The 26356-nt window shown below is 45.9% G+C and overlaps 1 protein-coding gene and 2 long non-coding RNA genes across 4 annotated transcripts in view; 1 reads left to right on the forward strand and 2 right to left on the reverse strand.

Moving 5' to 3' along the window:
- Window positions 1-130: 130 nt before the first annotated feature.
- On the reverse strand, window positions 131-18568 carry LOC115291541. The gene is made up of 3 exons (XR_003908515.1): window positions 18409-18568; window positions 1249-1341; window positions 131-170 (listed from the first exon to the last, which is right to left on the reverse strand). It is a non-coding gene; the product is annotated as an uncharacterized LOC115291541 (long non-coding RNA).
- A 496-nt stretch (window positions 18569-19064) lies between these two features.
- SPSB4 (splA/ryanodine receptor domain and SOCS box containing 4) overlaps window positions 19065-26356 on the reverse strand; it is a 78586-nt gene continuing 71294 nt past the window's right edge. The window contains exons 1-2 of one of the 2 annotated variants that reach the window (XR_003908849.1): window positions 20548-20653; window positions 20354-20445 (exon numbers count right to left, since the gene is read on the reverse strand). Coding sequence is in view for 1 of the 2 variants with exons in the window: in XM_029940157.1 (XP_029796017.1) it covers window positions 20318-20445 (128 nt within the window). In the remaining variant the exon portion in view is untranslated. Of the gene's footprint in view, window positions 20446-20547; window positions 20654-26356 lie in introns of those variants that run through there. The other variant, XM_029940157.1, reaches the window with a different exon arrangement.
- LOC115292198 lies at window positions 19509-24761 on the forward strand. The gene is made up of 3 exons (XR_003908850.1): window positions 19509-19723; window positions 21484-21579; window positions 24470-24761. It is a non-coding gene; the product is annotated as an uncharacterized LOC115292198 (long non-coding RNA).

A 26356-nucleotide genomic window follows, 5' to 3' on the forward strand; every position in this document is an offset into this window, starting at 1 on the left:
ATTCTTGAATTTTTTTTCCTGCAGCAGCCACTGAAAGGTTTGCCAACAAGGATCTATGGAGCACCTACTATGTGCTGGTGGCACCTTCTTTTCACAACGGCCTTCTTGTCGGGCGGGGAAGGTAACCTCAGTCCTCTTGCCGGACTTTCTGTAAAATCCCAAAGCGGGCTCTGAGAAAGAACATACATTACTGGCAACACACTTCCTCCAGTCATTCAATTGCTTCATAAATAGCATTTAAAACTTTTATTGATGAATAAGCCATTCACTGTCCAGTTGGTTCATTTATAAACAGCAAGTAGGTGAACGTACGCATTTATGTGGCTGTTGCTGTTGACGTCTCATTTAGAAACTTAACAAGACCATGCCATGGCAACCGTAACTCCCACATTACTAGAATTCAAATGGCTTATTATCAAGATAAACATTTATTATATGAAGGTATGCAGTATTAGTGTCATATTTTATACATGGTGACTTGTAGCATGGGTCAGCTCGGGGCCAACACCATCTTGAATTATTTAAAGGCATTTCTCCCTGGGTTATTAAAAAGTTCAGTAAAATATATATTAGTGTATAAAACTTTAATGCATCGCTCACATTGCAGTGTTTGCAAGCTCTTGGCCTTTAGAGGAGGAAAGCCAGGGAAACCGAGCTGCAAACAGACTGTGTCTTTGAGATGGCGCTCACCGTGCAAACAGACACAGCCTGTGCTTTGTCTCAGCGATGACTTCCAACCACGCCAGACCCTCTTGTACAACTTACAGGTGAGAAGAACAGAATAAGGTGACGGCCACCAATAATGGCTCCGGAAGGCCTTTGGGTCCCTAACTGCAGTGACTTTGACCCTATTGACTTAAATATAAAGAGGGTGTCCACCAATTCTTTCTGCTCTGTAGGAGCCCTAGGAATCCCTGGGTCAGTCACTCTGGTGGGCGATGAATGAGGTGTTTAGGCATTTCGTGAGTGTTCATTTTATCTTCCTTGCACCACACTTGCCTTGGGAGGAGGAGGTGGTGCTGGGGTGCACAGTTTGAAAAAGTTGTCAAGACAGAGAAACCCTGCTGCGGTCCTGTCCAATGTGGGGCCTGCTGTTGGCAGTGCTCCCTCCTCGAATGGCCCAGATCCCCCGTATCAGGGCAGCTGACCCCGCCCGCCAATGTCTCGTCACCCCGAGGTTGGACCGCGTGACTGTCAGCTTGAGCAAGTTCCTGCATTCCTTTGAACCCCAGTTTCCCCAATAAATACCTCAGACTGTGAGTGTAAGACACGTGACAGGAACTAGGTTCTCCCCAAATGTTCATTCTCACTCCCTGAATGTTGATTTTCTTCTCCTGAGATCTGGGTCATTAAAAAAATTTTTTTTAATTTTTTTTGAGAGTGAGAGAGAGACAGAGTGTAAGTGGGGGAGAGGCAGAGAGAGAGAGAGAGAGAGAGAGAAGGAGACACAGAATCCAAAATGGGCTCCAGGCTCTGAGCTGTCAGCACAGAGCTTGATGTGGGGTTCAAACCCACCAACCGTGAAATCATGACCTGAGCTGAAGTCAGACACTTAACCGACAGAGCCACCCAGGTGCCCCAACACCTTCTTATTATTCTCCTTCATTCACCCAAACTCCATGGCCCTGGACCAGGCTGGACATGCAGTAGGTGTTCAGTATGTGATTGCTCTATGGCAGGAAAACGTACGGGAGTGCTCATTTCACATTTTCTCTTTGTGGTAGGAGACTCCTCCAAGGAGGAAGAGGTAATTCTTCTGTCTTCTCATGCCTTTTTTTAACAGAAGGGCAGACTGGGTCTAGACTCCTTTGCCTCTGGAGGTATTGATAAATTTTGGGTTTTAGAGCCCAGAACAGAAGCTACCAGGAGTTTTAGGTTAGGGTCCCCAGAAACAGAGTCCAAGACAGAGATTTGCACGCAATCTGGGAGGTGATCCCAGGAGTCAGGAGTCAGGGAGCAGAGGGAAAGGGAGCCAAAGTGGACATGTTAAGGAGTAGGTTTCCACTTGGGGCTTCTGGGCCCCAAGGGGCCCAGAGCTGACATATTTACCTACCAAGTGCTATTCATCACTGGTTAAGTTTCTCCCAGGACTTAGCTTCTGGGTACTCTTGCCAGCACCCTGGGCTGGGCACACCCCTGGGCCAAGCAGCTGGAGAAGTGCTCAGGCAGAGTGTCGGGGGCCTGCAGGAAGGCGCTGTGGGCTTCCCCAGAAAGGTGAGCTCTGGGGTTAAGGGCAGCGTACCTACAGTGACTGCTACATCTAACACCTAGAAGACGGCCCCTCCTCACCAACGGGGTTAGGCTTGGTTCTGCCTGACAGGAAGGAATGGAGTCTGGAGCTTGGGGCTTTGGGTGACTTGTGGGGATAGATGATGAGTCCGTGCAAGGTGAGAATGGCACCTCATATTCACAGCAGTGCCTCTGAGGGATGGCACACAGATGTCAGGTACTGGGCCCTCAGGAGTGTGACTCTGGGGAACAACAGTGGACAAACGCTGTACCCAAGCTGGAAGAGGAAGGAACGCCACCCATTGGCTTTTCTTTTTTTTAATGTTTGTTTATTTTTTGAGAGACAGACAGAGACAGTGTGTGACCAGGGGAGGGGCAGAGAGAGAGAGAGAGAGATAGGATCCAAAGCAGGCTCCAGGCTCTGAGCTGTCAGCACAGGCCCTGATATGGGGCTTGAACCCATAAACCATGAGATCATGACCTGAGCCGAAGTCAGACGCTCAACCAACTAAGCCATCCAGATGCCCTGGAACATTACCTGTTGTATATGGGCCACATAGGCGATGAGAATCTCAGTGGCGGCCATGATGGCCTAAAGACCAGAGATGCTTCCTCAAGTTGTCAGGAAAGTGCCACTGGCTCCTTGGGTGACCTCAGGGAAGAGAGTATCCCCAACAACAGGTGATGCTGGGCATCTCACTGCCCCTGGTAAGTAGGGGCTGAGATTCAGACTGAACTTGAATCAGGAAAAGGAAGTAATGTGATGCTTCTTGCTCTCTTGAGTGTTATGGAGCAAATGTAAACTTATTTCAGTAGTTGTAGTGAATAAAGTTTTGAAAACAGATGGGAAAGAAGTCTCAAATGTGGGACCACAACCCCAAGGGCAAGCAATTAAAGTTAAATGCTGTGTGTCTAGCACAAACACACAAAAAGAAGGGTCCCCTCTTCAGCAAGTGAAATAGCATCCTGGGGCCACAACACACAGCAAGGCAATTTTTTAAGTGACAGAGATTAAAAAAAGTGCTTCATCCTTAAAAACTCATGAAGCGTGTGAAGTCATGCAGATGATGAAGAATAGTGCTTGGATCTTTTGACAAAGTCTAGACACTCAAGGGAACTTTAAAACACAGACCAGAACATCCCGTTTCCCCCAAGGCAGCCTGTCACTTTGAGAGATGGCACAGCCTGGAAACAGAGACAGGTTCAAGAAGGGCTGGAGGAATTCACAATTGGCAATGGCTGGCGTGTTCCTTGGGAAATAAAAAGTTTAGGGTAACCATGCCTGACTGAAGAACATTCCTGAACTTCACAAAAATCGCCACAGCCAGCAAAGTCATACAGAAGGACAGGCCAGTGGGCCCTGGGTGCCAGTCTCTAGAGATACTACTCTATATCCATGCCAAGGTATCAGCAGAATAAATGGGAAAACATGATACCAGGAACGCACATGTCCACACTTGACCAAATGTACTGCGGCCCTGCCTTTGTGGAGGCACACAGCACCCTGGATCCTATTATGGATCATGCTTTTGGTGTCATGTCTACGAATTCTTTCCCTAGCCTTCGATCCACACAAGACACTTTGAGAGCAAATAGGAAGAATGTGAATAAACCACAGTTGTGCAGGGAAAATCAGAATGTATGGTGACACTACCATGCTAAATAGCCCGTATGCAATTCTTTAGGTAATGGGACATAACAAAATAAGATTTAGGTAAATGGATTGGCAGCACCAAACCTGGGGGAGTGAGCCCAGTAAGGGGTGGGGAGAAGGTTCTAAAATTCAAAGAACCACAGGTTGGCAGGGTGGGAAGAAGCCCCAGAAATCATTGAGTCTAACCTTCCAGTATATGGATGAGTACATTGGGGCACAGAGATGTGCCCCATCAGCAGATTGTCAATCACAAATGATGAAAAACTTCTATGGATAGTTGAGAAATCTGTTGGAGCTTTATAACTTCAGTGCAAATTCAGGCCACTGGAATCTTGTTAAAATACACATTCTGACTCAGTAGGTCTGGGATAGGGCCCAAGAGTCTGTATTTTTAATAAGTTCTCAGGTGATGCCTTTGTTGCTGGTCCATGGATCACACAGAGAGAAGCAAAACTTAGAGAACATTAAATATCTCACAGGGGCACCTGGGTGGCTCAGTTGGTTGAGCATCTGACTTTGGCTCAGGTCATGATCTCACAGCTCATGGGTTCAAGCGCTACTTTGGGCTCTATGCTGACAGCTCAGAGGCTGAAGCCTGCTTCTGATTCTGTGTGTCCCTCTCTCTGCCCCTCCCTTGCTCTCTTTCTCTCCCTCAAAAAAAAAAAATTTGTTCACAGAATTTCCAGGTGAACAAGAAACCAGGCATGGTGGCTTCATGATCAGATGGACGCACACCAGGGAACAGGCATGGGCACTGTGGGGGCCCTGCTGGTAACACTGCCACTGAGCCCTTCATTGCTGCTACCTTTGCTGAGTGGATTGCATGAGGGCCTGTTTCTTTACATCATGAACTTCAGATTCCAGTTTGGCATAGGACATCTGACTGGCAGAGTGGGGATCAAGCTGGTCCCTCGCTTCAAAGGAAACTGGAAAAGAGACCTCCCCTAGCTCTTGTAGTCAGGAAGCCCTGACCCACACAGTGGAGGATCCCCTAAAATCAGTTCCACAGCACTAGTTGGCCAGAAAGAATGACATCCCCCTCTTGGAGACAAAGTGTACAATCCCTTAAAATTCAATAAGATTTAAAACAATGAGATTTCTGGGAGGAAGAACACATTAACTCAAATGTGTGAGGGCCAATAGTAATTTTTTATTCCTCTATTAAAGACACATGTGGAGGGGTAACTTGGTGGCTCAGTCAGGTAAGTGTCCGACTTCAGCTCAGGTCATAATCTCGCAGTTCATAAGGATTCTGTGTCTCCCTCTCTCTCTGTCCCTTCTCCACTTGTGCTCTGTTTCTCTCTGTCTCAAAATTAAATAAACATTTTTTAAAATTTTAAAAAAGAAGCTTTTGGATATTTACCGAGTGTCTACTATGAGCAAATCCCTGGGGAGGGTGGGGGTTGGGGGGAAGCATTCTGCGTTCATATTACCATTTTGTCAGGAACTAGGCTCCAAATATCTCTGCACAGTTTTCTTGGGGTTTATGATCTTTCTCTGACCTGCAGAAATATGGGAGTGGTCTCTTTAGGAAAGAGAAGCTTCCCTAACATTCAAGATCCCTTTGAACGTTTGTTCAGATGTCAATTCATTTGCGCCCAATTGTTAAACTCCATTTATTCATTTTATCAGCAGGCTTCTGGCACATTCTCTTTCATATAGAGGGTACAATGGGCTATCTTTTTAAAACATTCCAAAGCATATTTGAATAAAATGGTGATCTTATAGAAAACAGAGAGGGACATGACACATCACAGATGGAAAGAGCCTCAAGATGTTCAATGCTTGCAAAGTAACAAACAATGGAAAGAATGAAAGATAGAAATGGGATTTGCTAACAGATGGTCAGTATGAAAATATGCAATCCTAATTCAGATATGCAGTTCTGTACCTTTGTGAAGAAAACTGGAAATGGTAACTAAAAGGGTAAATATATAAAAATTTTTTCTTCTTAGTTAAATCTTATTGAAAAGATAATTATCCAAACAATGACAACAACAACAAAACAAAATGGTTTGGGGGTTTATTATAAGTGTATAAATAAAATATATGGCACCAAAACACAAGGGCTAGAATGGGTGAAATGAGAGCACATGATTGTAAGGTCCTTATACAATCTAAGTAGTAAAATATCACTTGGAGGTACAGCATAAGTTAAAAATGTATAAACCTTAAAGCAACCACTAACATAACAAAACAAAAAGCTATAGTTTATAAGCCAAAAAGGAGATAAAACGAAGCATAAACAATACTAATGTGATCCAAAGGAAGGCAGAAAAAGAAGAAAAATGGAACAAAGAACAGATGGAACATGAACTCCCCTTAAAACACACACACACACACACACACACACACACACACACACACACACACTTCTTGTAGGCAGTATAATGTTTAAAGTTGGGCTTGCTTTTTTACCCACAAATAATCCAGGCACGGATGAATTCACTGATAAATTTTATGAAACATTAAAGGCAGAAATAATACCAATTCTACACAAACTTTTCTAGAGAATTGAAAAGGAGGGAAGCCTTTCCAACTCATTCTATGAGGTCAATATTATCCTGACACCAAAACCAGAGAAAATATATTACAAGAAAAAAAAAAAAGGCACAAACTACACCCCTCACAAAATGAATGCAAAAATTTTAAACAAAATGTTAGTAAATCAAATTCAAAAATAATTAAAAAGAGATAATATATCACTGGTGAGTTTGTCCTAGGAATGCGAGGTTGGTTTAATATGTGTCAACTGATCAATACAATTAACCATATATATTTTTTTAATTTTTAATGTTTTTATTTATTTTTGAGAGACAGAGAGAGACAGCATGAGCAGAATAGGGTCAGAGAGAAAGGGAGACACAGAATTAGAAGCAGGCTCCAGGCTCTGAGCTGTCAGCACAGAGCCCAACGCGGGGCTCAAACCCACAAACCGTGAGATCATGACCTGATCCGAAGCTGGACACGCAACTGACTGAGCCACACAGGTGCCCCGCAATTAACCATATTAATAAACTAAAAAAGAAAAACCATATAATCATCTGACTACATGTGGGAAAACAATTGACAAAACCTAACATTCACTCCAGATAAAAACTCATAGCAAATAGCAATTCTTATAGATGGAACTTGTTCAACTTGTTAAAGAACATTTGTGAACAACCTAAAGTTTAACATGTTAGTTAAAGGTGAAAAACTGAATACTTATGCCCTTAAGATTAGGAACAACACAAGAATGTGTATTCTTAATGCTTGTATTCAATCTTGTACCTTGAAATTTATAAAAGACACTGGAACTAATGAGTGAGTATAGTCATGTTGCAGGACACAAGATCTATATACAAAAATCCATTGTATTTCTATATGCTAGGTACCTCTGATATGAAGTAGATTGTTCTTAAACATTATAACATAACAACAAATATTAAATACTGGGGTGGAGGGAATCTCACAAAAGATTTGCAAGACTTATCCACTAAAGGTATCAAACACTTTTGAGAGAAATTAAAGAAGACCTAAACAAGTGGACAGATATATGCTTTTCATGAGTTGGGAGACTCAGTATTGTTAAGATGTCATTTCTTCCTAAATTGATCTATAGATTCAGCGCAATCCCTATTGAAATCCAAGCAAATTTTCTTTTTGGTGAGAAATTAACAAGTTGATTCTAAAATTTATATGGAAATACAAAAAACCTAGGATAGCCAAAATGAATTTCATACAGAACAAAGGTGAAGAACGAATATTAACTGATTTCAAGACTTATTATAAAACTATAGTAGTCAAGACAGTATAGTGTTGGCATCAAGATAGACAAATAGGTCAATAGAACAGAATACAGAGTCCAGAAAAATACTACACGTACATGAACAACTGCACTTTTACAAATATGCAAAGGCAATTGGGTGGAGAATGGATAATATTTACAACAAATAGTGCTGAAACATTTGGCTACACACACACACACACACACACACACACACATAATGACTGATCAATGCCTTACCCAATGTACAAAAATTAAGTCAAAGTGGATCAAAACCTAAATGTAAAATCTAAAACTATAAAACTTCTAGAAGAAAACATAGAAGAAAGCCTTGGTAAGCATGGGTAAAGCAAAGATGTTTTAAAAAGACACCAAAAGCACAGACTATAAAAGAAGAAATTAATCATTTAGACTTCTTTGAAATTAAAAAAAAAATTCTGCCCTTAGAAGACACTGCTAAGGGAAGAAAAGACAAGTCACACACTGGGAAAAAATGAAGGATACATCTGATAGAGAATGTGCACTGAAGAACTCTCAAATTTTAATAATGAAAACCAAGTGAGCCAATTAAAAATGTGCAAATGATTTGAACTGATATTTCAGCAAAGAAGATACATGGATGGTAAATAAGCATATGAAAATATGCTCAACATCATTGGTCAGTAGGGATCTGCTCATTAAAATTTTAATGACACAGCACTGCACACCTAATGTTGTAAAGGCTGATCAGATCAAATGTTCGCAATCATGTGAAGGAATTGGAACTCACACAGTGGGAATGTAAAATGACCCAACCGACTTAGAAAACAATGTGGCAGTTTCTTAAAAAGTTAAACATACATCTACCATATGATCCAGCATTCCACTTCTATGTATTTACCCAAAAGAAATGAGCATATGCCCACACATGAATATTCATATGCCCACACAGCTTTATTTGTAGTTACCTCAATCCAGAAGCAACCCAAATGTCCATCAATGGCGAATGGATAAACAAGCTGTGGTGTACTTACCCAGTGGAATGCTACTCAGCAGCAAAAAGGAATAAACTTGCTGCACATGAAAGTATGGATGCATCTTAAAATAATTACACTGAATGAAAGAATCCAGATGAAAAAAGAGCACATCAAAAAGGAAAACAGCAAACTTTTGAGCCCCAAGCTTAGACTCCAGTTCGTGAAGGACACATTGATGTAAAACATTATTAATGACCTGGAGTGCAAATCAGGAAATTTTATTTTCATTTTCAAACATGGGTGAGAAATGTGAAATTGATTTCAACAGTCAGAATCTTCTGATTAATTCATGTGATCAGATGTAAATGTTCATCCATCCAAATCAATTCACCTGCAGAGAATCTGTTCTTTTTTAAATTATGATTTAATTTCAAATATATAAGAGTAGAATACACTATATAATAAACTCTCATGTTCCCATTACTCAGCTTCGACAGTTTTCAACTCACTGCCTATTTTGTCTCATCTATATATCCCTGTGACTCCAGCCCCAACATCCTGCCATTCCATCTGGAACTATTTGTTTGTGTTTCTACAAAAAAAGATTATTTTCAGTCTCTGTTTTAAATTTCTAAGAATTCAGAACCAGTCCTGGCAACTTCCTCTGAAAATCTTGGAGGAGTTTGGGAGGAATGTAGGACTGCCCACACACTGATAAAGTAGAAGTGATTTCAAGATATTTTTCTTAAGAAAAGGAAAAAGGCTTGCCTTCTCTATTTACAAAAAAAAAAAAAGTTGATATTTCTGTAGCTCGTGGGCAGTGACATCCTATTAAGCTCTATGTGACAGCCCCAGGGGCTGTTGGGTAACATGACTATTATCCAGGAAAGAAATGTGCAGTTTTAGATGGAGATGTGATACCTCTCCCCTGTGTGCAACTGGGCTCGTAAGGGCATCCACGCTGGCTTTACAGGAGGCCACTAGGCACGGGAAGTCACCGAACAGATGCTGAGCTCCTGGGAGTGCTTCTAGGACCTCAGCTCTGCGGGAATGGTTGCAGAAGACAACGGGATTCTTTGTTCTTTAAAACCTTCAAATCTCTCAGCTGCTGCCTCCACCTCCTCCTCCTCCTCCACTTCCTTCTCCTTCTTCTTTTCCTTCTTCTCCTTCTTCCTTCTTCCTCTTCTCCTTCCTCTTCCTTCTCCTCTGTTCTTCCTCTTCCTCATCCTCCTCCTTCTTCAGAACCCTCTCCCTTCTCAGATATGATAACTATACTAATTGCTGCCAAGGGAAATACTACACTGAATGCAAAGCATTTTCAATGAAAAGGAAGTTACTTTTGGGGGGTTATGCTCCTTTTCTCCTTTAAAAAAATTCTTTTAATGTTTTATTTTATTTTTGAGAGAGAGGGAGAGAGACAGAGTGCAAGTAGGGGAGGGGCAGACAGAGAGGGAGACACAGAACCTGAAGCAGGCTTCAGGCTCTGAGCTGTCAGCACAGAGCCTGAAGCCTCACATGGGGCTTGAACTCATGTACTATGAGATCATGGCCTGAGCAGAAGTCAGACACTTAACTGACTGAGCCACCCAGCTGCCCTATATATATATATTTAATTTAGGTATACTATATACAAACAAAGTACATGAGTCTTAAGTCAGTAGTTTGGTGAATTTTTACATATGTACATATTCGTGTAACCATCACCTGGTGAAAATGTGGCATTTTTGCGGGACCTCAGCAAGCTCCCTCATGCTTATTCCCAAGACAGGTGGCATGCCCCTATCCCCTCAAGGGGATATCCGTATGCAACAGTAACACTATTTGGACTTCCACAATCAGAGATACTTTTGCCTATTCTTGAACTCACCTAAATAAAGTTATGTATTTTTTTAATGTTTGTTTATTTATTTTGAGAGAAAGAGAGAGAAAGAGAGAAAGAGAGAGAGAGAGAGAGCTAGGTAGGGGCAGAGGGAGAGAGAAAGAGAATCCCAAGCAGGCTCTGTGCTGTCAGCGTGGAGCCCAAGGCAGGGCTGAAACTCACAAACTGTGAAATCATGACCTGAACCGAAAAGCAACGGTTGGACACTCAAGTGGCTGAGCCCCCCAGTTGCCCCTGAAATTATGTATTCTTTTGTGCCTAGCTTCTTTCCCTCATCATTGTCATAAGATCCACTCCGGTCGTGTGGAGCAATAGTCCATTTCTTTTACTAAAAATTATTATATGTATAATATTCTACGGTATGAATATGACACAATTTATTTTTCTCTTCTGGTGATAGACATTTGGGTTTTTCCCAATTTGGCCTGTTTCACTTCCGTGTTTATGCCTCTAATCACTTTCAATGTAAATTTTTGCCTGTGATGTGAGGCAGGGGTGATGATTCGTGGTTTCTCCATTACGGATATCTGAATGACCCAGCACCGCTTTTTTTTTTTTTTAATGTTTATCTTTATTTTTGAGTGGGGGGCAGAGAGGATCCAAATCTGGCTCTGCGCTGACAGCAGAGAACTTGATGTGGGGCTCGAATCCATGAAGTGTAAGACCATGACCTGAGCCAGAGTCAGGCACTTAACTGACTGAGGCACCCAGGTGTCCCGACCCAGCACCACTTACTGAAGAGACCACCTTTGCCTCACTGAGTTTCAGTGACACAATCACTGACCAGGCAAGCATGGTTCTGTTTCTGAACTCTAGTCTAGTCACTGATCTCTGTTCATCCTAATGCCAGCGACAAGCCATTCTAATTATTTTATCTTTATAGCAACTCTCAGTATCTGGTAACATAAGTCCTCCTACTCTGCTTTTCTTTTTTCAGATCATTACCGTTGTTTTAGGCCCTTTGCATTTCCAAATGAAGTTAGAATCAACTTGTCAATTTCTACAACAAACTCAGAATTTTTATTGCTATTTCATTGACTCTATAGATCCTTTTGGGAAGAGTAACTTATGAACAATATTGAGTCTTCTGATTGACATAGTATACCTCTCCATTTATTTTGGGCTTCTTCAATGTCTCTTGAAAATGTTACGTAGTTTTCTGTGTAGAGGCCCTGCAAACTTTTCATTAGATTCTCCTATTTTTAAATTAACAACTCAGGAAACAACAGATGTTGGTGAAGATGTGGAGAAAGGGAAACGCTCTTGCACTGCTGGTGGGAATGCAAACTGGTGCAGCCACTCTGGAAAACAGTATGGAGGTTCCTCAAAAAATCAAAAATAGAACCACCCTCTGACCCAGCAATTGGACTACTAGGTATTTATTCATATGTTAGAAAAATGCTGATTCAAAGAGGCTCATGCACCCCAATGTATATAGCAGCACTACTAACAATAGCCAAATATGGAGACCATTTGGTGATTTAAAAAAAATGACATCTTGCCATTTGCAACAATGTGGATGGAACTGGAGGGTATTATGTTAAGAGAAATAAGTCGGACAGAGAAAGACAGATGTTGAGAAACTCAACAGATGAATATAGGGGAAGGGAAGGAAAAATAAGATAAAAACAGAGAGGGAGACAAACCATAAGAAGCTCTTAAATACAGAGAACAAACTGAGTGAGGGTTTCTTGAGTGGCGTGAGGAGGGGGCGAGTTAAATGGGTGACGGGCATTAAGGAGGACACTTTTCAGGATGAGCACTGGGTGTCACATGTAAGAGATGAATCACTGGGCTCTACTTCTGAAGCCAAGACTACACTATCTGTTAATTCACCTGAAAATAAATTAGGGTGGCTCAGTTGGTTATGCGTCCAACTTTGGCTCAGGTCATGATCCCATGGTTTGTGGGTTCAAGCCCCATGTCAGGCCCTGTGCTGACAGCTCAGAGCCTGGAACCTGATTCAGATTCTGTGTCTCCCTCTCTCTCTCTGCCCCGCTCCCTCTCTCTCTACCACTCTTTCTCTCAAAAATGAAGAAACGTTAAGAGAAGAAAATATATTTTTTAAAATGTTAAAAAAAAACAAATGTAAAAAAAGATTTTTCTATTTTTGTTACTATAAATGGCATTGTTTTTACTTTTATTTTCTAATTGTTGTTAATATATAGACATGCAATTTATTTATTTATTTTATTTTATTTTTTATTTTAGAGAGAGAGCACAAGCAAGGGAGAGGGAGAGCAGAGAGAGAGAATCTTAAGCAGGCTTCACATGCTCAGCACAGAGTCCAATTTGACTCTTGATCTCATGATGCAGAGATCATGACCTGAGCTGAAATCAAGAGTCAGAAGCTCAAGAGTCAGAAGCTCAACCGACTGAGCTACCCAGGTGCCCCTATACATGCAATTAAAAAAAAAAAAAAACATTGACCCTGTATCCAATGATCATTCTAAATTCCCTTATTGATTCTTAATTTTCTATAGATTTGTTTCTATGTATACAATGATGTCATCTGCAAATAATGATGGTGTTATTTCTTCACTTCTAATTTTTATACCTTTTAATTTTTCATTCTTGTCTTACTGAATTGCCTAGGATTTCCAATACAATGTTGCACAGAAGAGGTGAAAGTGGGTGACCTTTCTTGTCTGTCCTCTTAAGCATGTGGCAGCACTGTCACCAAGCTTGTCACTGGCTTATTTACTCCCCAAGCCCATCAGAGAAGTGGAGGAGGGCATCACTATTTGGGTCAGATGTGCCATCTTTCTTAGGAAAGCAAGATTTGGAAATACTGGGAACCAAAGCATTTTTATAGCCAGGGCTCACCATCCTCCATTCTATTCGAAACAGTATGCTCACGACCAAGCCTCTCTCAGTCACTCTGTGTTTATTATTCTATGGATATTCTGAGTGATCATGACAAATCTCTCTAGGAAATTCTCCACACACCACAGGCTCCACAGGTCAGAGGGCTTGGTTGGGCGGGAATGAATTAGTCAAGAATTATGTGCCTTTGGGACAGAAGTTAAGGGTCCTTCCACCCCGGTTCTGGAGAGCAACCAACTCAGCATCACTAAAGGAAGAAAGAGACTTGGGAAGTTCTCCCTGGCTTTGGACTTAACCACATCGGGGACAGCTGCCCTTCAAAATCTTATCTTCCCTGGGAATTCTGGATGGGCTTTCACTGTTCTCTGATATGCTTTTTCCCCTAGTGTCAACCATGTCTCCACTGAGACAACTTAATTAGCCACCTCTTCCAGAGAGAGTCAACCTGACTGTACATTAGAATCAACCTAGAGAGTCTTACAAACCACCAAGGCCCAGGACCCACTCCCAGAGGCCCCGATTTAATTGGTCTGGGGAGAAGGATCTGGGCACTGGGACTTCGTATAAAGTTCCTCAGAGGATTCTCAGGGGCATCCAGGCTTGCCTAATCATATCATGCAGCTCAGTAAAAGAGTACCCAAGGGGCACCTGGGTGGCTCAGTCGGATAAGCGTCAGACTTCAGCTCAGGTCATGATCTCACGGTTCATGGGTTCGAGCTCCACTATGGGCCCTGTGCTGACAGCTCAGAGCCTGGAGCCTGCTTCAGATTCTGTGTCTCCCTCTCTCTCTGCCCCTCTTCTGCTCACACTTTGTCTCTCTTTCTTTCAAAAATAAATAAACATTTAGAAAAAGAGTACCCAAGAATTCTTTTCCTTGTCCTCTAAGAGTTCATCATCTAACAAGGGGCACACTGGTTAGCCCTGGCATCTGGCAGAGATCCTGGGTGTCTGTGAGCCCCTTAAACATCAGTGGCTGAGTCTGTGAGACACTTCAAAGTCAAGTTTAGAACTCACAGACTTCCCTCCTGAAGCCGCCCTTGGTTGAGCATGCCTGTGTATGTGACTGTGTTACAGTGATAGCCCAGAGAGGTGAACTCAGAAGCCTTGACCCGGATCCAGACGGTTCCACCCATGAGGGAGGTTGGCAGTGAGAGGCCCCGACATTGTGCTGTGGGGAGGGTGGACCTAGCACTGGATCACAGAACAGAGGCATCTTCTCAAGAGGCTGTCACTACCCAGCTTCGGCCAACATCACCATAAAGGAATGTGGGCCCGTTCTCACCACATCTCCTTGATTTTAAGAGACGTCAGAAATCTGGATTTTCTGTTAAATTACTTGATTTTACTGGGTTGGGCTCAATTTTATTTAAACGCATGCATGAAGTGGGATGACAAAACATGTCTGCAGACTGGAATGGGACCCAGCCCTCTGAACTAGAGGGAAGAGCAGACCAGCTCTTGTGTTTCGGTCCAAAAGTGGACATTCCTCTCTTTGCCAGGGGTCTGGGGAGAGACTCCGCACGTTGTCCTGTCCGTTGGCTGAGGGCCAGCCGTGTCTCCCGGCCAGAGACCGCAGCTGGGAACCAGGTCCTGGGGAGCGGGCCCGCTGTCCTGCACAAGTCAACCACCACGTAACCATGTTACTTGCTACCTGCTGCCTGTCTGGCCGCCACATGGTGAGGTGATAAAATCTTTGTTTCCCAGTGAAAGAGGCCAGCTGCTGGCATGAGGGTTTGAAGAGAAAGCAAAGGAAAGACGATGGACCTTTGTCCGGAAATTGGCAATGTTAGATGGGCTAAAAGCTCAGCTCTGTGGGGGGCCGTGCCCCCCAAATGCTCTATTCACAGACAATTAGCTGGAAGGCTGCGGAGCTTCTCCATGCAGGACCTGCGCTCCATCCCTGATGCCCCCGCTCCTGCTTACCAGGATCCCCTTTACCTGGAGGACCAGATACCTCACCACAGGCCGCCCATTGGGTATAGGGCAGGGGGCCTGCAGGACAGCGACACTAAGGATGAGTGTTGGTCAGACACAGAGGTAGTCTCCCAGCTACCTGCCCGGCCCCGAGAGAAGCCTCTGGGCTGCAGCCAGAGCCTGCGCGTGGTCAAGAGGAAGCCGCCTGTGTGGGAGGGTACCTCGCGCTCACTGAAGGTTCGGACAAGTAAAAAGACCGTTTCTTCAGACATGAACAGCTAGGGTCTTCAGAGCCTGGCTCAGTCTTACCTTTTGCGTTGTGGAGCACCAGGAGCTGTTTGAAGGGGACCTCCAGCTGCATGTCTGACCTGCCTGCACCAGCTGCTCAAACTCTGCCCCCTTGGCTCCTACTGGCTGAAGGCCGGGTGCCGCCAGGGGTACCAAAGCAGCTGGGCCCAGGATTCTATTTATTGTCTTTCTCATTCTTCTACCTTCTGGGTGGGTGGGACCAGAGCCCTTCCCAAACCTCTGCAAATGAAACCAAAAGTCCACCCAGCTGTGTTCATTCCTTTCTGTCCTTCAAAGTACTTGACAGCCTCTTCCAAGGCCTTTGTGTGTGTGTGTGTGTTTGTCCTGGTTGTATGTTTTGGTGAATGGGGTCATGTTTATGCAAGTTTTGGTAAATAAATAAATAAAAGTCTGAAAAAATATTAGAAAGCAGTTAGGGGGGCTGTCTCAGCGCGTGCCTCCATCAGAAACAAGTCATGGAGAGAAAGGCCAAACCTCAGAGAACGTGCCAGGTGTGAGAGAGAGCTGGGGGCTGGGTTATGATGGGCACTGGCTCTGGGGAGTGGGCGCAGGCTCCCAGGATGCCTGCACCAGTGTGTGTGTGTGTAGGCAGTGCTAGGAACCCTGGGGACATGTCACATGTCACATGTCACAGGCAAACTGAACTGGGTCCTTGAGGCAGGTAGCCGTACAGTGGCTCTTGACCTGACCCCAGCTCACCAGGGCACAGAAGCTCCTGCTTTGGGGACAGGACAGCAGGAAGTCCTCCCACCCAGAGATCCCCCCTTTCCTATGTATGACTTCATCTTATTTTTTTTCACAACTCTGCATCTCCACATTGGCTTTCCTTCATCACTGTCGGTCCTGGGTGCCTTCCACTCCCTGCTCTTGCCCCGCTCAGCTCCTTTCTTCCCTCTGACATCATTCCGTGGCTTTGCTTCTCTGTTACCTGTCTCCCCCCTCAGAATGGGAGGTCCAGCAGGGCAGGGCCACCCTTCCTTCCTGTTTCAGCAGTGCTGGGTGCACTCCAATGCCCAAAAATAGGAATGGCTAAGGGGTGAAAGGGCCTGAGGTCTGGGAAGCCTCATGGCCAGGTCCTTGGCTTTAGCAGGAATTCCATCTCTCCCCCAGAGACTTTCCTTGCAGGTCCCATGGGCATCTCAGCTACAAGGGGGCATGTCTACACACATCTCCACCTCACGGGCCTTTGCTGAGACCATGTGTCTGGTCCAGGTCTGTGTGGGACACAGACTCTGCCATCCCAAGCTCTCAGCCCAGAGGGACAGCCAAGCCAGCCTTTGGGCAAGGGCCTTGGCAGCCAGGAAAGATGTCTTCAAGCCTTGGAGTTGAGGAGTGGACAAAGAGCAGGCAAAGGTTGGTAGGTGGTTTAAGGAGGGCTTCCTGGAAGAGGGTCAATCTAAGCAAATCCTGGAGAAGTTAAGTGAGGATGGGGAGAACATTGTTGGGGTGAAGGAAATTGCATAAGCAAGGTGTGGACAAGACAGATGTCTTTAAGCTGGAAAGCTGGTGCTGAAACTTGGACCCTAGGAGTTGGGAGAGGAAGAGTCCTTGTCCACTGGCCACCTGGTTTAGCCACTACAGTGTATAGAGAAGGAAGTGATTTACCAAAGGTCACAGCATAGTAAGTGACAGTGCTGGGACACAAACCCAGGCCCCCTGACTCCAAAATTGAGCCCAGTCTCAGCCCTGACATTAGAGCAAAGGAAGAACACTGCCCCTGGTGGTAGACTTAGCTCATCTGATGCTTTCAGTCTATCCTCACCAAGGTTGTCTTTGCTTAAAAAACACCTATGAGAACACCCAGATGGCCAACAGGCCCATGAAATGATGCTCAGCATCACTCAGCATCAGGGTAATACAAATCAAAACCACACTGAGATACCACCTCACACCGGTCAGAGTGGCTAAAATGAACAAATCAAGAGACTATAGATGCTGGTGAGGGTGTGGAGAGACGGGCACCCTCCTACACTGTTGGTGGGAATGTAAACTGGTACAGCCGCTCTGGAAAACAGTGTGGAGGTTCCTCAGAAAACTATCCGTAGAACTCCCCTATGATCCAGCAATAGCACTGCTAGGGATCTACCCACAGGATACAGATGTGCTGATGCATAGGAGCACCTGTACCCCAATGTTCATAGCAGCACTGTCAACAATAGCCAAATCATGGAAAGAGCCTAAATGTCCATCAACTAATGAATGGATCAAGAAGATGTGGTTTATATATACAATGGAGTATTACATGGCAATGAGAAAGAATGAAATCTGGCCATTTGTAGCAAAATGGATGGACCTAGAGGGAGTCATGCTAAGAGAAATAAGTCAGGCGGAGAAGGACAGATACCATATGTTTGCACTCATAGGTCTAACAGGAGAAACCTAATAGGAGACCATGGGAAGGGGAAAGAGTTGGGCAGAGGGAGTGAGGCAAAGCATGAGAGACTCTTGAATGCTGGAAACAAACTGAGGGCTGAAGAGGGAGGGGGAAGGGAAGGGGGGTGATGGGCATGGAGGAGGGCACTTGTGGGGAAGAGCACTGGGTGTTATATGGAAACCAACTTGGTAATAAACTACTAATGAAAAAAAAACCCAACCATGTATGAGGAGTGCCTCCTTCTCCAGGAAGCTTTCCCTTCAGGACCTATCACTCCACACCGGCTCCATGATCTTCCTCTCACTTTATTAGTTCGTAACATCTGTAAACGTCTCCCCTGGAGGGACAGATCTGCCTGTGCTCTGGTTCCTCAGAGCTTGCACGGTGTGTGTCGGTGACCTGTAGTGCTGGGTGACTGTTGTGCTCGTCCTGGTCCAGAACTCGTCCTGAACTGGCTCCTGACCTGCTCGCGCCAAGCCTGCCTCACTGCATACTCACCCTTTGGCAATTTGCCCTACTTCTTGACCATGACATGCATGTCCAAAGTCGCATCCAGTTCCACTTTTGGATCCAGTTCGAAACTGTTATCCCACAGGGTTCACCCTGCCCGACCCTGTGCTCCTTGCAGAGCCAACCCTTGGACACCCGCACTCCGGCATTGTCCAACCTGTTTCTCCACCATTGTGACCAGCTTTGTGTGGTGGACACAGGCCCCTGACACGTTTGTTCTTCCAGGACAGGCCTTATCAAATGACTCAGGTTTGGGCTCAAGTGGGAACAACAAGACAGAAGACACAAGGGGCACCTGGGTGGCTCAGTTGGTTCAGTGTCTGACTTCAGCTGAGGTCATGATCTCCTGGTTCATGATGTTCAAACCCCGAGACGGGTTCCGTGCTCACAGCTCAGAGCCTGGAGCCTGATTCAGATTCTGTGTCTCCCTCTCTCTCTGCCTTTTCCCTGCTCATGCTTGGTCTCTCTGTCTCACAATAATAAATTAAAAAAAAAAAAAAAAGAAGAAGAAGAAGAAGAAGAGGCAAGAAGAGCCTGGGAGGGGGTCGCACTCTTGCCTTCTGAGGGTCTTCCAAGGCACCGGCCAGGCAGATGGAAGACACCCTCCCAAACCTCCCCGCGCAGCATTTAGTAAACGGCGGAAGGACTGCACAACAAACTTTATTAGAAACGCTCCTCACTCATCAGTCAAATTCACATTAAAGTTGGGGGAAGCAGTGCCGCCTGGGGCTCTGGGATCCCACTGGGTGACGATTTCCAGTTACAAACGCGTGTGCGCGTAGAGCTCCGGAAGCGCACGAGCAGTGCCCAATGGCGGGGGCAGCGGGGGCGGCTGCGGCAGCCCCAAGGGAGGACCCGGCTCCCCACGACCACCCCGCCGGGCCCCGGGCTGCCCTTGCGGCCCCAAGCTGATAAATAAACAGCACATCACACACACGCTTGAAACAGAAACAAACTCATACATGTCTCCTAAAGTGAAAAAATAATTCGCTCAAATAAAGCTTTGCAGCGGCTAGGCACATCCGAATGGACGAATGGACGGTTGCCTAGAGACCCTCAGCGCCCCCAGGGACGTCATCCACTCGGGTGTCACAATGCCCCCAGACCCCCATTAGCACCTTTGGACTAAGTACTGCCCTCACCACATTCCTCTTTTAAAAGACCATGAGACATAAGATAGTAATAATAAAGGCTACACTCTGTCCCTGGGGTGAATTAGTCAGACTCAGCTTCCCTGAAGAGAGGTGCCTGGGGTAGCCAGGGAACTGCGGGTCAGCGGCGGGGACAGAGGGCACGCGAAGGGGTGAGTAAACAATGTGCAAAGAGGTAAGCTGGTAGGGGTCTACACACTACTTTGTCCGCTTGCCAATTCTGCAATCAGGCATTCCTGGGTAACAGTCTTTTAAAGGGGCACAAAGTCCTAATGTGTCAAGGGGTGGGGGCCCAGAGGGGCACTGGCATCACGCTGCTTTCATCATTCATTACTCAGACGCAGTTTTCTCCCCGCGCTGGCCAGTACCCCCTGGCCCTGTCTGCACCCAGGCACACACCAGCAAGTCCCCCGCCCAAATGTTTTATTCATTCTGTCGAATAAGGAGACAGGCTCTCTGATCAACGCGGGGCCGCTGTGTCTTGGTCGGTGGGCAGATCCCCTGGGCGCAGGCCCCAGGCTCCTCACGGCTCCCAAGGAGCTGCCTGACTTAGGAGGGCTGCCTCCAGGGTGGCCAATACTGTTGGCAAGAGACATTTCACTTTCAAAGTTGGCATCGCGTCCTGGTCCTTTCAAAGAACGGAGTGTCCTGGCGCTCTGGGGCGAGGAGGACGACGCTTTCCTGAATGTACTGTGTGAAATGACAGGCTCAGCCCCTGCTGTGGGTCCCACTGGGGCTCCTCAGCCTCACTGGTACTGCAGGTAGTTTTTGAGAGATTGAGGCAGGGGCAGGGCACCGATGTCCCTTAGGCGCTGGCGACCCAGGGCCAGGCGGATGGATCTCCGGCACAGGTCCATGAGCGGCAGGGGCTCGGCTGCAACGAGAGGGAAGTGGATTAGTCTTGCCAGTGCTTGCACACCTTCTCACCCCTGCCTGCCATCTGCCCACCCACCACCTGCCCAAGTGCTCCTGTGACCTGGCCTCCAGGGCCTGGACTCCTCGGGAAGCCTTCTTCGGTTATATAAACTGGAGGCTTAGAGCAGGGTTTTTGAAACTGTGGGAAGCAACCGATTAGACTAAAGAACTCTGACATCGAGGTGCCTGGGTGGCTCAGTTTGTTAAAGGTCAGACTTCAGCTCAGGTCATGACCTCACAGTTCAGGAGCTCCAGCCTGGCTCGGGGCTCTGTGCCAACAGCTTGCAGCCTGAAGCCTGCTTCAGATCCTGTATCTGTCTGTCTTTCTCTGCCCCTCCCCCCACCTCTGAAATAAGCAAACATAAAAAAAAAAAAAAAAAAAGAGGGGCGCCTGGGTGGCTCAGTCGGTTAAGCAGCTGACTTTGGCTCAGGTCATGATCTTGTGGGTGGTGAGCATCAGGCTCTGTGCGGACAGCTGGGGGAGCCTGGAGTCTGCTTCAGATTCTGTGTCTACCTCTCTCTCTGCCCCTCCCCTAATCAAGCATAAACATTAAAAAAAGAAAAAGAATCCTGAAATCAATTCACTGGATGGTGACAAGCAAGTTAAAAAAAAAGGAAGAAAGAGAAAATGGAGAGCAGGAGTATCATTTCATGAAAGCGTTTTCTCTGATATGCATGTTGAGTGTGTCTCAATGGAAAAAATACTTCTCTCTGCAGGTCATGATATAAATGAAAGCCTCTGACCTAGGAAGGGACCTGCAGTGGCTTCCTTTTAGAAATAGGTTAGGCTTGGGGAGGCTGTTTGAAATCCCTTTGAACCCTCTAACTTCTCCTGTAGCATCTTTTGATAATTAGTAGAAGGATGCATTTTCTTTTAAAATCCAATTCTGGGAAAATTCATGAATTAAAATCCATAACCCATAGAACATCTGGACGTAAGACCAAGTTTAATGAGTTTTATTGCACACATACTTATTAAGCTCTTATTCTCTTCCAGGCCCTCTGATTGGACCTAGGGATACAGAGATAACTAAACCAAGGCCAGAGGCAGCCCTGGAAGTGGAGGAGGGCTTGTCGTTTGGAGTTTAAACAGGTGAATAATTGTAATAGAGTGTGATACATGCAATGATTCCTAAATGTAAAAGGGACAGAAACTGGGCAGCTCCTATGGAAGAATTGTTTGAAAGCTTCAAAGAGAGGATTACTGAAGAGGTTTTGAAGGATGAACAGGAGTTGTATGTGATGTTAGGGAGGGGAATGTTCTAGGCCAAGAGAACAGGCAAAGGCACAGAGGCATAAAACAGGACAGGCTGGAAGGTTTGGAGGGAGAGGAATGGTCAGCTGCGTCACGAATGAAGAGGACGGGGGTCACATGATGTCTCATATGGCTTGTGCAGGCCTAGTTTCCCCAAGCCTATGGCAACATGCTAGAGGCCTAATTCTGCATCTTTTTTTTTTAAGATTTTTTTTTTTGAGAGAGAGAGAAGGGTAGGGGCAGAGAGAGAGAGAGAGAGAGAGAATGGGAGACAGAGAATCCCAAGTAGGCTCTGCTCAGCACAGAGCCCAATGTGGGGCTCAGTCTTACAAACGTAAGATCATGACCCCAGCCAAAAATCAAGAGTCAGACACTTAACCGACTGAGCCACCCAGGCACCCCCAAAGCTGCTTTTGGTAACAGAACAAGTGATAGTTTAAAAGCATTCTGTAATGTGCTAAGATGCAATAAAACTGTAAAGTAGTAAATACTAACCCAAGAGTTGTGGTAGGAATAATATCATAAGAAACGGGAAAGTGGTCAAGAGTGTGTTTTGGAGTTAATATGGAGAGCCGTGCAAACTAAAGTGGGACCTGGCCGGTGCACTGGAAGCCACACACCGGCGTGTCCCCAGCTCTCCTTCACTCGAGGCGAGGCTGTGCGGAGGTGTATCTGCATGCAGGATTGGTGGCTTTATTATTAATTTTCTATTAAAAATTTTTTTTAACATTTATTTATTTTTGAGAGACAGAGAGACAGCGTGAGCAGGAGAGGGGCAGAGAGAGAGGGAGACACAGAATCCAAAGCAGATTCCAGGCCCCAAGCTGTCAGCCCAGAGCCCGACGCGGGGCTCGAACCCACCAACAGTGAAATCATGACCTGAGCCGAAGCCAGACGCTTAACTGACTGAGCCACGCAGGTGCCCCAGGATTGGTGGCTTTAAACAGTCTTGCCTCCGTATCTTCTTTTGTCCCTTGTACAAATGCTCACAGTTGGCCAGGGAAGACTGGCATCCTGTTTTTCAGGCCCAGAGAGCAGATCACTCACCCTCAGTCACATGGTCACACAGCCACCATGCCGAGGCCCACACCGGACACCACCCCTATCTTTCCCATAGCTACACCCTTGTACCTAGCTCTCCTCCTCCCTGTCCCCCACTTGTTCTGATCCAAGCTTTGTCCTGCTCCCCAAGTCATGCCTCTGTGAACACCCCCTCCCAAACCCCAATCCTCCTATCTAATTATAGTTACTTTAATTTGTGGGTTTCCCTTTCTTGACCAACTCCCCCCGCCCAGTATGGTTACTCTAAATTATTTATTGTTTATATATTTTTTATTTGAGTATAGCTGACACTCAGGGTCACATTAGTTTCAGGTTAATTGTAGTTACTCTTTACTGAAGACTTATTATGTGGTCAGGTACTGTGCTGAGCTGCTCACAGGAATGTATTATCAAACTTATTTCCCAACAACCTTTTGGGGTAGAAATTATTATTGTAACTATTATTACCCCCATTTTATTTATTTTTATTTATAAAAATTTTTTTTAGTTTATTTATGCTGAGAGAGACAGAGACAGCATGAGTGGGGAAGGGACACAGAGAGGGGAGAGTCAGGGAATCCCAAGTAGGCTCCACACTGTCAGCGCAGAGCCTGACGCGGGGCTCGAACTCATGAAACCATGAGATCACAACCTGAGCTGAAACCAAAAGTCGGATGCTTAACCGACTGAGCCACCCAGGTGCCCTGTCCCTATTTTAAGGAGGAGGAAACTGAAACACAAAGAGAATAAGCCACTTGCCCAAGGACATATGGCCAGTAGGTGCCCAAGCCAGCGGCCGGGCCCCACTCGTGGCTTGGGCGGGCACAGGTGGGTGCCACGCACAAGGGGTGCTGACCAGAAATGCACTCTTCCTCCACTTAGACAAATGTGGCAAGGGCTTTCGATTCCATTCCTTGTTACAAGCAGCCTCTGAACTTCTTAAAGGACATGACCCTGCCTCACCTGTCCTGGGACCTACAGCATCAGTCTGTGCACAGGGGGCTGGCCCAGCAATTGCCTGTTCAATGAATTAATGTTCTGCTTCGGGGCATGTCCTCTAGATGTTTTAAGCTACTGGAATAAATGGCTCCTGGCACCATTTCTGTCTCAGCTCCCCACTCTCCTATAAGTCCCCGGAGAACAGGGCAGGTTTTAATTGAGGTGGGGATTAAGTGAGCTGGAAAGTGCAGTGCACTGAGCATGATGACCAGCACAGAGTAGGTGTTGAACACATGCCATTTCTAGCCATCTCCTCTTCGCCCAGGCCTTTGTTGGGTTGCCCTTTGTGAGTGTAAGCTTGGGGAGGGCCGGTCATAGGTAGGCTCTGGCTCTGAGTGAGGGGAGATGGCCTGGCACTTTGCATCAGGGAAATTCTGAGCTGTTAATGTCTGATAATCATGCCAGAGCTTGAAAGCTTCCTTAAATATTTTAAAGCTCCAGACACACATCAGGTCCTCAGTGCCCAGAACACTAAGCCTTGTCAGCAAACCCAATGCCCTATGTGTGCTCTGCCTCGTTAGGGGCTGAGCAGAAGAAAAGAACTCTGTTTATCCATTCATTCCTCTGCAGTCTTTGAAATCAGTACAGAGCCCAATTCCAAAGGAAGGGAGAAAGGGGGCCGGGGCTGGAGGTTGGGGCACATCTTTAGCTCTAAATGTGAAATATGTCTTCTCTCCTCATTTCTGAGTGACCTTTGAACTGATGGCTGTGCAGCAACACCAGAGTGCACCAAGCCAGGCCATGCGGCAGCCGTGGAACTTCCAAATCTCCAGGGATGCCCAGTGTTGCCTGAGCCCACCTTCTGACTCCTCTTTCTGACTCCCCTTGGCTTTGGAACCCTTCTGGGAACTGCCATATGTGGAGGCTTAGCGATGACCAACCAGGTGGGAAGAGAAACACGGAATCTCTCAGCACAGAAGCCATTTTCAGAAATGTTTTCCAACTAAAGCAACATTAAAAAGGAGTCATTGTTCACAAAAGTGCATATGCAAATGGCCAATAAGTAGGTGAAAAAGTACTCAACTTTAAATTAACACCATTATGTGACTCTGCTGCTTGCCAGCCAGGATGGCCAAAATGAAAATAAGACAACAGCAAGTGCGGGCGAGGAGGAGGAGGAATGGAGCTCTCATAATGCCAAGAGCATGTAAGGGGGCACAGGCATTCTAGAACACTAAAGCTGAGCCTGTGGCCTGCAGACTTACTTCCGGTGTGCACCAGTGTACCAAATGCAAGTACACGAATGCTCACAGATGCGCAATTTGTTTTTAAAGTTATTTATTTATTTTGAGAGAGAGATAGAGAGTAAGCAGGGGAGGAGCAGAGAGAGAGGGAAAGAGAGGATCCCAAGCAGACTCTGTGCTGTCGGTACAGAGCCTGATGTGGGGAGTGAACCCACAAATCATGAGATCACAGCCTGAGCCAAAGTCAAGAGTTGGACGTTTAACCCACTGAGCCACCCAGGCACCCCTGAAGCAGTATTTGTAACAGAAGCAATCTGGAAACAATTCTACTGTCCACCAGCAGTGGAATGTAAGTGTAAATTTTGCATCTTCATATAGCAGAACACTAACCAGCCATGAGAATGAGGACTCACAATTACATGCAAAAAGACAGATGACTCCCAAACATAATTTTGAGTGAAAGAAAAGTACATTTTGTGTGGTTTCACCTATTAGGGAAGCGGTGGTACTGGGCAGGAGGTGATTAGGAGGGGCAGGAGGAGGGGCACCTGGGTGGCTCAGTTGGCTAAACATCAGACTTCGGCTCAGGTCATGATCTCCCGGTTTTTGAGTTCGAGACCTGTGTGGGGCAGCTCTGTGCTGACAGCTCAGAGCCTGGAGCCTGCTTCAGATTCTGTGTCTCCCTCTCTCTCTGCCCTTCCCCACTCATGCTCTGTCTCTCTCTCTCTCAAAAGTAAGCAGACATTAAAATAAAGAAAAGAGGAAGCTGGGGGGAAGTTACTGTCCCGCTCTTTGACGAGTTCTGGCCGGACCAGTGTGTTCAGTTGATAGAAACCATCCAGCTTCGCCACCTGAGATCTGCATGCTCCCTGCGTATTTATACGTCAAAAATGCATTTCCGTTAAGAAAAACTAAAGGTCGCTGACTGAGTCAGGAGTGCCTCCACTCCACGGTTGGGGGGTGTGGACACAGCACAAGCCAGACAACCTCCCAGCAGCCTCAAAGGGGCCAAGTGGGGAGAGGGGGCTGGCTTGGAGTCCCTTCCCCCACTCCCACCGCCAGGGGGCCAGGCAGTTGGCTCGCCTTCTTGAAACCACATTTTTCTCATCTGTAAAGTGGGGAGAGCAACACCCCCAGCCACGTGTTGTGATGACAATATGCTACAGCACGCTCCTTGGCTTAAAGACATCCTACGGTAGGTCTTATGTCAGCCGTCAGCCCAAGAGGCACCTTTAAAAATAGTAACTACTTACTTACTGTGGTTCTAAACATGCCTCAGTACATGGCCCTAATTGACAGCAGCTCTGCTCTTGATGAAGATTTATTGAAGCTGGGGCTGAATGTCTGGGTCCGTGCTAAAAATATCACAAGGCAATCATTTCTGAGGTTCT

Source organism: Suricata suricatta, chromosome 5, assembly GCF_006229205.1.
Source record: "Suricata suricatta isolate VVHF042 chromosome 5, meerkat_22Aug2017_6uvM2_HiC, whole genome shotgun sequence".
NCBI classification, from domain to species: Eukaryota; Metazoa; Chordata; class Mammalia; order Carnivora; family Herpestidae; genus Suricata; species Suricata suricatta.